Here is a 13,163-nt window from a genome sequence, read left to right on the forward strand (position 1 = left end):
AAAACAGAATCAAACAAAGGATAGCCACCATAACAGCAAACTTGTTGGAACCACCGCCAGACTGTCATTCAGAGACAGTATACACAGATCGCTTCACAGAAATATTCAATATAGAACAAGTGCATGGACGGATAATCTGGTCAAGATTCTAGAGAATAGTTGAATTTAAATGGACCACTAAAAACAAAGGGGAACATAGACCATATCAACACTATCGGCAGCCTCCTCCATGGGAAGAATCGAGTCTAAAAATAATCATCGAAGGATTACCAGTTAAAAAATCAGCATGTGACTCACAGAGGCTCAAAGCAGTCATAGAACAACAAAAGGAAATCTTCTCAAGACCTACAACGACTCACATCTTCACAGACGGATCAGTTGATCAAGACAGTGGTTCTGCTGGGGCAGCAGTTTACACTACCAACTATGAAGCTTACTGGAGCATGAATAGTGGGTGCTCAACATTGCAAACATAATTATATCCCCTGAAGGAGGCCAAAAATTATGCAACTGAGAATAATTTACATGATGTCATCAATCATACCGACTCTAAATCTTCGCTCCAGGCATTGTTATCCAGCCAGCACAGAGATATTATACAACTCATCATAGAAATCCTGCTTATAGAAAAAGAAGCCCATAATCTAGGGCTGTCACATTGGCATAGATGGTAATGACAAGGCAGACTCACTGGCAAAAACTGTCATTGCTCTACCTGTTGTACAGGTTAAAATACATCCACGTTTTTCACAGATTAAGGAGCAAATCATGAAGAAAATACTCCCAACTATCAAAAGTCGCCACAGAGCCAAAGTAGCGTAAGGGAGATCCACTGCGATGTGGTACGAACAAGCCACTGGTTACTCCTCATTCAAGCCTGGCAAAAAGATACCCAGAGACATTGCAGTAGCCATACACAGACTCAGACTTGGTTACAAGTGCTGCTGGGAGGTAATAAACCCAATAGTTAAAGAGTGTCTTATCTGTGGAACAGATGCAGAGGCGCCACTATTGCACTACTTACTGGAATGTGAAGCTACTGAAGCCCTGCGCATCAAACTCAACATTCATTCCACAGGAGCAGCTGCATTAGATGCATATTCCACAGCGACTACAATGATTAGAAAAGCAGTTGAGGAATGCATGGAACACACTAGTGTACACTGTGCATCTATATCCACCACCATGATAATGTTACTAAAGCCAGTGCGCTAAAATAAAAGAGGAAAAGAAACGGGAGAAAAGAAGGCCACCTCAATGCAAAACTTTGACCCAAATATCACAGTAACAAGGTTACCGCGAATAACCGAGCTCAATTACGGGATCACTATAGGCCGTGCTACATCGACATTTTGTTCTGAATAGCTAAATCTAAAACAACAACAACGACAATATGAATTCCTACCGAGACCCCATGTACGTCGACGCCGAAACCATGCAGTGCTGCATCGACCTCTCAATACAGCGCAAGGAATACAACGCCCTCGACTACTACAAGACCTACCTCGACGGACAGCTGAACTCCGCGACGACCCCGACGACAACCTGGTCGACGGCACCACGAAGAAGAAACACCAAATTAAGCTGAGGATACCAGACGCCTCCCGCCACCTGCCTGAACCGTCACGCCTCCTCCACGACATACACTGTGAGCGACCATGGAGGCCCCCATCCATCCACTGCTCATTACCTGTTCGGTAATGGCTGCAAACACCCTCCACTTACGGGCTATTCATGCCCGTGCCACCTTTTGGGTGACTTAATCTTCATCAATCAATTTTAAATCATTATAGCTCTGCCTTAGACAATGTTAACGAGACATATCTCTAAGCGTAAGACTAAATAACACTGTGAAAATTAACTTTGAAGAGTTCATTGTTCAATTTCCTTTTCAAGTGAAGAAAATGTAAGGAAGATAGAGAGGATTCGCGCTAGAATTATTGATCTCACTCTTTCAGTCACATTCATTACTATTTATATTTGTTATTGTGTAAACAAGTACACAATAATAAATATTAAACATGTAAATATTTAATAAAGGACAAGATAGATATTATAACATTCATCACTCTTGATATCAGAATTTTGATATCATAAGCACTGAGCTTTACTCCCTCAAGATAATATAAACCACAGCATTAAAAAAGTGCTCAGAAGAGAGTGCCAGGCGAGATTAGTCTAATATCATTAGTGAGGAGAAATTATGCAACACGGCAGAGAGAAGATTTGAGATCGGGTCTCCCGGCCCACTCACTAACGACCACTCCGGGAGCACCTTAGCGTAATTGTTATATTAAGCGCCTCTCCTGCGTCGTCACCAAGACTTAAGAGCTCTATTAGAAATTCAAATGACGCCAAGTAATTAGCTACTAAAGTTCCTCGAGATCACTCCCCATCATTGATTTAACGAGCTGTCATAAACGTCAATGGAACTGTGATGTCACGCTTAACGCACCAGCGATCAATATGCACATTCCACTCTCAGTATTGAACACTCCACTGTTGTTATTGAGCATTCCACTCTCAGTATTGAACACTCCACTGTTGTTATTGAGCATTCCACTCTCAGTATTGAACACTCCACAGTTATTATTGAGCATTCCATTCTCAGTATTGAACACTCCACTGATATTATTGAGCATTCCACTCTCAGTATTGAACACTCCACAGTTATTATTGAGCATTCCACTCTCAGTATTGAACACTCCACAGTTATTATTGAGCATTCCACTCTCAGTATTGAACACTCCACAGTTATTATTGAGCATTCCATTCTCAGTATTGAACACTCCACTGATATTATTGAGCATTCCACTCTCAGTATTGAACACTCCACAGTTATTATTGAGCATTCCACTCTCAGTATTGAACACTCCACAGTTATTATTGAGCATTCCACTCTCAGTATTGAACACTCCACTGTTATTATTGAGCATTCCACTCTCAGTATTGAGCATTCCTCTGTTGTTATTGAACATTTCACTGTTGTTATAGAACATTCTTTAGGTGTTATTAAGCATTCCTCTGTTGTTATTAAGCATACCTCTGATGTTATTGACCATTCCTCAGTTGTTATGGAGCAGTTCTCAGTGATCATTGAAGTTTCTTCAATTTTTGATGAGCGTTCCTCTGTTGTTATTGAGCATATGTCAGTGGTCACTTAATATCCCTCTGTTGTTATGGAGGTTATGGAGTTATGTTTCTGAGTATTCCACTATTATTATTAAACATTCATCGAATGTTATTGAACATTCCTCTGTTATTAAGCATTCATCTGCTGTTATTAAGCATTCATCTGCTGTTATTAAGCATTCATCTGCTGTTATTAAGCATTCATCTGCTGTTATTAAGCATTCATCTGCTGTTATTAAGCATTCATCTGCTGTTATTAAGCATTCATCTGCTGTTATTAAGCATTCATCTGCTGTTATTAAGCATTCATCTGCTGTTATTAAGCATTCATCTGCTGTTATTAAGCATTCATCTGCTGTTATTAAGCATTCCTCAAGTGTTATCGAGCATTTCTCAGTTGTTATAGAGCATTCCCCTGATGTTCTCGAGAATTTATCTGATGTTATTTAACATTCCTCTGTTGTTGAAAATTATTCCTTTGTTATTTAAGATTCCACTGCTGCTATTAAGGATTTATCTTTTTTGCATTTCTCTGTCTTATTCCATTCAGGGCCATTCCTTAAGCTTTGACAATATTGTCAAGGCCTTGACTCGTGTTGATGTACATGTATTGTTTAATTACGAAAATACTGTTGGAAAACTATTATTTAGAATCAGTCCTCGTAGTGATAATTGTGTCTTTACAAAATACCTTGTAGAGATTGTAATAGGTTCTTTGTAGAGGAAACTTCCAAAGATTTGAAATTTATCAATTTGAAACATAAATACTCTGTAAGACATGGCCAAATGTCTAATGTTTTGTTTGTTCATTTGTCAGAAAGTTCTCACCAAATTGATTTGGAGAAGTTTTCATAAATAACGAATTGTAAAAGCATTTTACAATAGGAACCTTATTGAATCTGCTTTAGTACAGATTACAAAATCATGGAATTTGAACATTAGCTGTGGTTTGTATAATCTAAATTAATTTTTGGTTGATAAGTTAAAGATCAGTAAGGTACTTTACGACTTTAAAGTAGTAAAGTAGATTTTTGTAGGATTATTGATACACACTTAACTCATTAATACTCATTATCTCATTAAAGACTTTGTACCTCACCTCACCTCTTTCCTGCGTATATATCCACACCCACTGAACCGTAAACCACAGGACCACACACTTGGTCCGGGAGACATCTCCCGTCACGCAGGGTGCAGTTGCACCTCCACAGATCTCCAGTATCAGCTCTTGATACTGGTAATGGCTCAAAAGGGCCACCACTTACGGGCTATTCATGCCCGTGCCACCTTTTGGGTGGCTTCATCTTCATCTTCTTCTTCTTCTACCGTAAACCCATCCTTCTGAAGATGTATTATTAAATAGGAAAATACTTGAAGAAATTCCTGTTTAAATACTTCCTTCGGGGTCTGACACTGTCACATTGTTCATCACGTGTTAATGTTTTAGTTAACTTCCTCTACTGGATCTGCCACAGCTGGCAACCTTCTCCTTGAAAGATAAACACCGTCTAGCGCATATATGATGTCTTGACAGTGAGTCCTAGTTTTCCAAGAATGGTTTGACATTATTCATACACAGCTTTTGAAGTCCAATTTTTCTCAATATGAGGTCATTGCCACCTCTCAACATGAGGTCATTGCCATCTCTCAACATGAGGTCATTGCCACCTCTCAACATGAGGTCATTGCCACCTCTCAACATGAGGTCATTGCCACCTCTCAACATGAGGTCATTGCCATCTCTCAACATGAGGTCATTGCCACCTCTCAACATGAGGTCATTGCCACCTCTCATCATGAGGTCATTGCCACCTCTCAACATGAGGTCATTGCCATCTCTCAACATGAGGTCATTGCCACCTCTCAACATGAGGTCATTGCCATCTCTCAACATGAGGTCATTGCCACCTCTCAACATGAGGTCATTGCCACCTCTCAACATGAGGTCATTGCCACCTCTCAACATGAGGTCATTGCCACCTCTCATCATGAGGTCATTGCCATCTCTCAACATGAGGTCATTGCCACCTCTCAACATGAGGTCATTGCCATCTCTCAACGTACAGGTCGTAAAAACAGGTTGGTGGCTCCCAGGCACATTGAAGAGAAGGTCGGTGGCTCCCAGGGTCACGTAAGAGCAGGTCAATGGCTCCCAGGGTCACGGAAGAGCAGGTCGGTGGCTCCCAGGGTCACGGAAGAGCAGGTCGGTGGCTCCCAGGGTCACGGAAGAGCAGGTCGGTGGCTCCCAGGGTCACGGAAGAGCAAGTCGGTGGCTCCCAGGGTCACGTAAGAGCAGGTCAATGGCTCCCAGGGTCACGGAAGAGCAGGTCGGTGGCTCCCAGGGTCACGGAAGAGCAGGTCGGTGGCTCCCAGGGTCACGGAAGAGCAGGTCGGTGGCTCCCAGGGTCACGTAAGAGCAGGTCGGTGGCTCCCAGGGTCACGGAAGAGCAGGTCGGTGGCTCCCAGGGTCACGGAAGAGCAGGTCGGTGGCTCCCAGGGTCACGTAAGAGCAGGTCGGTGGCTCCCAGGGTCACGGAAGAGCAGGTCGGTGGCTCCCAGGGTCACGGAAGAGAAGGTCGGTGGCTCCCAGGGTCACGGAAGAGAAGGTCGGTGGCTCCCAGGGTCACGGAAGAGCAGGTCGGTGGCTCCCAGGGTCACGGAAGAGAAGGTCGGTGGCTCCCAGGGTCACGGAAGAGCAGGTCGGTGGCTCCCAGGGTCACGGAAGAGCAAGTCGGTGGCAGCCAACGTCACGGAAGAGCAGATTTCTGGCTCCTAAGGTTTCTGAAAAGTAGGTCGGAGGCTCCCAGGGTCATTGAAGATCCTTGCCTTGAGGTTACCTTGAGGTATTTTCGCGACTTAGCGTCCTCGCGGCCCAGTCATAGATCAGGCCTCCTCATTGCTGGACTGGTTAACCAGGCTGTTGGACGCAACTGCTCGCAGCTTGACATATGAATCATAGCCTGATTGATCAAGTATCCTTTGAAGGTGCTAATCGCGTTCTCTCTTGAACACCGTGAAGGGTCGGCCAGTTATGCCCCTTATGTGTAGTGGAAGCGTGTTGAACAGTCTCTGGCCTCTGATGTTGATAGGGTTCTCTCTCGGAGTACCTGTTGCACCTCTGCTTTTCAACGGGGGTATTCTGCACATCCTGCCATGCTTCCTGTTCTCATGTGGTGTTATTTCTGTGTGCAGGTTTGGGACCAGCCCCTCTACTATTTTCCATGTGTAAGTTATTATTTATCTCTCCCGCCTGCGCTCAAGAGAATACAGATTTAGGCACTTTAGTCGGTCCCAATAGTTTAAATGTTTTACTGAGTGGATTCTAGCAGTAGAGGATCTCTGCACGCTCTCCAGGTCAGCAATTTCTCCAGCTTTAAAAGGGGCTGTCATTGTGCAGCAGTACTCCACTCTAGAGAGCACTAGCGTCTTGAAGAGTATCATCATTGGTACGGCATCTCTAGTGTGAAAAGATCTCGTTATCCACCCTTTCATTTTTCGTGCAGTTGAGACGGCAACTTTACTGTATTCTTTAAAGGTAAGGTCTTCCGACATCAGTACACCCAAATCCTTTATATTGCCTTTTCGTTCTATGTTATGAGTTGGCTGAGTTTTGTACGTGGTTACTGCTTTTAAATGTTAATTTTTTCCGTAGCGCATGAGCTGGAACTAATCTTCATTATATACAATATTATTTTCTGTATCCCATTGAAAGACCTGATTTACATCTGATTGGAGGTTCGCTGTGCTCTCTATGTTGTCTACTCTCATAAAAATCCTAGTGTCATCTGCAAAGGATGATACAGTGCTATAGATTGTGGCCGTAGCTATAGATTGTCCGTATAGATTGTGTCTATGTCCGATATGAGAATGAGAAAAAGTATTGGAGCAAGCACAGTACCCAGGAGCACAACACTCTCTCAAAGATTTTTATGATGTGTGATGTTAGTGTTTTCGGTCTGTAATTTTGTGCCTCTGCCTTATTTCCTCCTTTATGGAGTGGTGCTATCTCTGCTGTTTTTAGTATGTCTGGGATAATGCCAGTATCTAGGCTTGTCTCCAAAGAATGTGAAAGGCTTGCGACAGTGGTTTATTGCAGTTCTTGATGCTTTTTTGCAGTTCCCCATGTTTGTCAGAACTTAAATTAGGTTGTTATGATTTGCCTCCGGTGACTTATATACAAGGACAATAACTACATTTAAGATCTCTATTTTGATTATCAGCACTTCCACCATATTGTTTGTGGTGTTTACAGTACAGTACAGATGAGTGTGTCTTTGATGCAGAGGCTGACCCCACCCTGAAGCCTGTGTTTCCTATCACATCTGAAAAGATTGTACTCTGAGATCCATATTTCACCATCATGGTAGTCCTTTGTGTGAGTTTCCATGTGGGCTACAAACACTGCATTTGCCTCATGTAAGAGGCCATCTATAAAATGAACTTTGTTACATTTGCGTGTTTTTATACCCTGGATTTTGGTAAATATAAATGATGTTATCATGTTTGTGGAAGTGCTGGATGCTTTACTTGGTGTTAATATCTGAGGCTCTGGTAGGGAGGCCACTGTGTTTGTGTCCTCTCTAGCATTTGACCGAGTTGGTGGTAAAGTCAGGATATTTTTAGCCCTTCTTCTCCTCTATCTCTTGCTAAAAAAACATCCTGGTCGATAGAGTAGTGGCTGTTTTCATAGTGGCGGTTTGTCGGTTCTAATCGCCTGATACCTCTTATATGAAAAGCTGGATATTCCGTATTGAAGCACTCTTTCTTGTCTAAAGAGTTTGTTTTTTTGAGATATATACAAGAGTTGTTACATTCTTGTACAGCCACTAGTACGCGTAGCGTTTCGGGCAGGTCCCTGGAATACGATCCCCGCCGCGAAGAATAGTTTTTTCATCCAAGTACACATTTTACTGTTGAGTTAAACAGAGGCTACAGTTAAGGATTTGCGCCCAGTAAATCCTCCCCGGCCAGGATACGAACCCATGACATAGCGCTCGCGGAACGCCAGGCGAGTGTCTTACCACTACACCACGGAGACCACAAACAGTTCTTGCAAATTTCTGGGTGGAAGAATTCACAGCTTTTGGTACATTTACCTGTACTAAGGAGGTTTCTGCACTTTCTAGGGTGATCGTACTTACATGTTCCATTTGTTCTTCCCGATATCCCATGTTTACAAATACCCCATTTGTAATGCCGACAGGTTTTGGGTCCTTGTTTTGTTGATTTCCCATTTAATTTTATTTATTTATTTATATATACAAGAGTTGTTACATTCTTGTACAGCCACTAGTACGCTTAGCGTTTCGGGCAAGTCCTTAATCCTATGGTCCCTGGAATACGATCCAATATACGGAATACGATACGGAAAAATCGTTTAAAAACCAAGTACCCCTTTTACTGTTGAGTTAAACAGAGGCTACAGTTAAGGATTTGCCCCAGTAAATCCTCCCCGGCCAGGATACGAACCCAGAATAAAGCGCTCACGAAACGCCAGGCGAGCGTCTTAACCACTACGCCACGGAAACTGCATTTGCCAGAGACCGCGCTCTGCTCCATCAGATCCGGATGGTGACTCCCAGGGATATTGAAGAGCAAGTTGCTGGCTCCTAGAGTCTTGGAGAAGCAGGTTGGTGGCTCCAGAGTCTTGGAGAAGCAGGTCGGTGGCTCCCAGAGTCTTGGAGAAGCAGGTCGGTGGCTCCCAAGGTCTTGTAGAAGCAGGTCGGTGGCTCCCAAGGTCTTGTAGAAGCAGGTCGGTGGCTCCCAAGGTCTTGTAGAAGCAGGTCGGTGGCTCCCAAGGTCTTGTAGAAGCAGGTCGGTGGCTCCCAGGGTCTTGTAGAAGCAGGTCGGTGGCTCCCAGGGTCTTGTAGAAGCAGGTCGGTGGCTCCCAAGGTCTTGTAGAAGCAGGTCGGTGGCTCCCAGGGTCTTGTAGAAGCAGGTCGGTGGCTCCCAAGGTCTTGTAGAAGCAGATCGATGGCTCCCAAGGTCTTGTAGAAGCAGGTTGGTGACTCCCAAGGTCTTGTAGAAGCAGGTCGGTGGCTCCCAAGGTCTTGTAGAAGCAGGTTGGTGACTCCCAAGGTCTTGTAGAAGCAGGTCGGTGGCTCCCAGGGTCTTGTAGAAGCAGGTTGGTGACTCCCAAGGTCTTGTAGAAGCAGGTCGGTGGCTCTCAGAGTCTTGGAGAAGCAGGTCGGTGGCTCCCAGGATCTTGGAGAAGCAGGTTGGTGGCTCCCAAGGTCTTGTAGAAGCAGATCGGTGGCTCCCAGAGTCTTGGAGAAGCGGGTCGGTGGCTCCCAAGGTCTTGTAGAAGCAAGTCGGTGGCTCCCAGAGTCTTGTAGAAGCAGGTCGGTGGCTTTCAAGGTCTTGTAGAAGCAGGTCGGTGGCTCCCAGAATCTTGTAGAAGCAGGTCGGTCGCTCCCAGGGTCTTGTAGAAGCAGGTCGGTGGCTCTCAGAGTCTTGGAGAAGCAGGCCGGTGGCTCCCAGAGTCTGGGAGAAGCAGGTTGGGGGCTCCCAGGATCTTGGAAAAGCAGGTCGGTGGCTCCCAGGGTCACTGAAGAGTAGGTCGGCGACTCCCATGGTTCTGGGGAAGCAGGTCGGTGGCTCCCATGGTCTTTGAACAGCAGGTCGGTGGCTCCCAGGGTCACTGAAGAGAATGTCGGTGGCTCCCATGGTTCTGGGGAAGCAGGTCGGTGGCTCCCTGGGTCTTGGAGAAGCAGGTCGGTGGCTCCCAGGGTCTTTGAACAGCAGGTCGGTGGCTCCCAGGGTCTTGGAAAAGCAGGTCGGTGGCTCCCTGGGTCTTGGAGAAGCAGGTCGGTGGCTCCCTGGGTCTTGGAGAAGCAGGTCGGTGGCTCCCAGGGTCTTGGAAAAGCAGGTCGGTGGCTCCCAGGGTCTTGGAGAAGCAGGTCGATGGCTCCCAGGGTCTTGGAGAAGCAGGTCGGTGGCTCCCAGATCATGGTAGGATCATCTCACATTATTGCCCTCTCAATCTCCCCCCAGCAGGTCATATTGACCTCACCTCGGAGCTCATATTTACCTTAGGCAGTAATACTGGCCTCACCGTGTGAGCTGCCAGTAATTGCACCAGATCAATACATCCCAGCAAGGAATATTTCCAGGGTTAATACAGAATACTCAAAATATACTAAACAAAAATCCACAAAGTATGAAATACATGGACATAAATAAAGTTATCATATTGACAGTAAAACGTACAGTTGGCAACCCTTCAGCGGCGGGACTATGGCTGAATCAATAGCGTGAATATATTTTATTTTGAGAGCATGAAGCCTATTTTATTGGTAATTTTTCATTTTACATTACAAACGACACAGTGTAATAGCCTCGGAGAAGGGAATAAATAGCATTCAGAGGAAAACTTGTCGTTTGACTGTAAATACGTATTTCATTATTATTGTTTTACCTTTTATTGTCCAAGGTTAAAAAGTTGCATAATTGATTCGTTGCAAAATGTGTACAATAAGACGAAATTAAAGGAAGTTTGTTCTCTATAGGTCGTAGGTTTTTTCAAGCTCCTCCGAGACTGAGGAAGAAGCAGGGATGAGGTGGGCATTTTCCCTCTGGATCGCCACGCTGAGGCGCTGGAAAAGGAAGCTCGCTGCTCTAGGGTCTCTTGTTGTTTCGATGAGCCTGGAACCCTGATCTTTGAGAACACTCCTTTCACTCTCACTTTGTGGACCAGGGGTCTCGGATACTATTGCAACAAACTTGTACCAGTGATTTATCTCGATGAACTGTGTGGCAGCGGCTTATGCTTGGCCAACAAGAACTGTTGGACGAGGTTGCTCGCAGACTGACTTGATCAGGCTGTGAGCAGCCGGATCAGTGAATCACTTGGTTCATTGATTATCACACAGCCTGGTTGATCAGGTATCCTATGGAGATGCTTGTCAAGTTTTCTCTTGAACATTTTGAGGAGTCGGCCAGTTATGCCCCTTATGTGTAGTGGAAGCGTGTTGAACAGTCTCGGGCCTCTGATGTTGGTAGAGTTCTCTTTCAGAGTACCTGTTGCACCTCAGCTCTTCAATGAGGGCCGTATTCTGCACATCCTGCCATGCCTCCTGGTCTCATGCGATTTTTTTTTGTTTTGCAGGGATATTCCTGCGCGGACCCTAAGCCTCTGGCTGGCCCACTAAGTGTTGCTTGTTCTGTATTACCTGGGTGGAGTAAGAGTATTTATGACTCGTATGGTCGCTGCAGTAGGATTTTGTCTCATGTGTTTAACAACTTCTTCGGCTCTGTTGAGTCTAAGTTGAAATCTTAATGGGTTTGTAATTCTGCACTGTGTTAGATCATGTGATGTTATTTATGTGTGCAGGTTTGGGACCAGCCCCTCCACTATTTTCCATGTGTAAATTATTATGTATCTCTCCCACCTGTACTCAAGGGTATACAGATTTAGGCACTTTAGTCGGTCCCAATAGTTTAGCTCTTTTACTGAGTGGATTCTAGCAGTAGAGGATCTCTGCACGCTCTCCAGGTCAGCAATTTCTCAAGCTTTGAAAGGAGCTGTCATTGTGCAACAGTATTCCACTCTAGAGAGCTCTAGCGATTTGAAAAGTATCATCATTGGTATAGCATCTCTAGTTTGAAAAGTTCTTGTTATCCTACCTGTCAGTTTTTTCGCATATAATGTGGGGATAACGTCCTATTAATAATAGCTTTCAGGACACTTTCCTGTGTGTTATGGGCCGTCGAAAAGAAGTTCCTGTAAAATAGTCTACAAGTATTGTGTTTGTTGATTCTTCAGAGCTTGCATGGCGTTTCACCTTTATTTTCTTTCGTCTTCAACATAACCGTTACAGAAGCCAACAGTCGGCTTCTCGACAGATGTAACAGTCACGAAAAGAATGGTGCCTTCCACACTGCAGTCTACACTATGGAAACGAACATAGGAATGTGCCTTAATGCCAATAGTGACTGCCCGGACAGGTACTGGTGGAGTGTTGTCAACTCCTATGTCGACCAAGCTCTCACTTACAGCTCTGGTTGGAAGCAGGTCGACTATAGAGTAAGGCAGGTTCTAGTCAAAAATGACTTCTCTAACGGTTATGTTGAAGACGTTATTAAAAGAAAGGTGAAATCACCATGCAACCTCAGAAGAATCAACTAACACAACACTTGTACCCCCTATTAGACTGTTTTACAGGAACTTCTTTTTGACGGCTCATAAAACGGAGGAAAGTGTCCTGAAAGATATTATTAATAGGAACGTTATCCCTACAGACACAACTCAGAAGATACAATTAACAATTTACTACAAAAAACAAGAAAACGGCCAACCTACTCATGAAAAACTCTTTGGACACCAAAGAGACCGCCTTAAAAGAAACCAACTTCATCTATGCCTTCACATGCCCACTTGGGGGACTGTCAGCCCCAAAGATTTCAGTACATAAGCAAGACAACAACGTCACTCTTCCCAGACGATTAACAATGCACAAACAACAGGACTCCATCAAGGACCATATAATCTTCTGACACAACTAGACCATCACCAGAGAAATCTTAACAAGCAACACAGAAATTATCGACAGATACAATGACAACAGGAGACTCGACATCAGCGAGGCCCTACACATCAATAAGTCAAAACCAGCAATCAACAGCTACTTAACACATAATTACATTTTACTCACTTCAAAACCTCGAACCAACACAGAAACAAAAACATAAATCATGCAGTGGCGTACCTATTGATTCACTTGTTCATTTCAATCATGTCCTGTATCACCTCATCTCAATCATGTTCTGTATCACCTCACCCCAAGCGAATATAAGCATTGACAGAGTGTAAAATAGTCTCTGAAAATTTAGGAAATGTCTTGCAAAACACATCTAGGCGTCAGTCCATAAATAAAGTATGAAAATGAACTTTGGACAGTAAAATTTTCAACTGCCCTCGACAGCGAAGAAAAACATAAGTAATATTGAGAAGATTCTTGTTAGAATCATTAATCTTACCCTTCATTCATATTCAACAACATATGTTTACAAGTAAGACTGCTACCAATATA

The 13,163-nt window shown here is 44.2% G+C and overlaps 2 protein-coding genes across 2 annotated transcripts; both read right to left on the bottom strand.

Annotated features, from left to right (window-relative positions):
* Window positions 1–2,423: 2,423 nt before the first annotated feature.
* LOC138367125 (oviduct-specific glycoprotein-like) lies at window positions 2,424–2,999 on the bottom strand. The gene has a single exon (XM_069328529.1). The coding sequence runs from the start codon at window positions 2,997–2,999 to the stop codon at window positions 2,424–2,426; it is 576 nt and encodes a 191-aa protein (XP_069184630.1).
* A 1,673-nt stretch (window positions 3,000–4,672) lies between these two features.
* LOC138367126 (S-antigen protein-like) lies at window positions 4,673–5,170 on the bottom strand. Its single transcript, XM_069328530.1, has one exon. The coding sequence runs from the start codon at window positions 5,168–5,170 to the stop codon at window positions 4,673–4,675; it is 498 nt and encodes a 165-aa protein (XP_069184631.1).
* Between the last annotated feature and the right edge of the window lie 7,993 nt (window positions 5,171–13,163).

The sequence above is a fragment of the Procambarus clarkii genome, chromosome 21 (assembly GCF_040958095.1).
Source record: "Procambarus clarkii isolate CNS0578487 chromosome 21, FALCON_Pclarkii_2.0, whole genome shotgun sequence".
NCBI classification, from domain to species: Eukaryota; Metazoa; Arthropoda; class Malacostraca; order Decapoda; family Cambaridae; genus Procambarus; species Procambarus clarkii.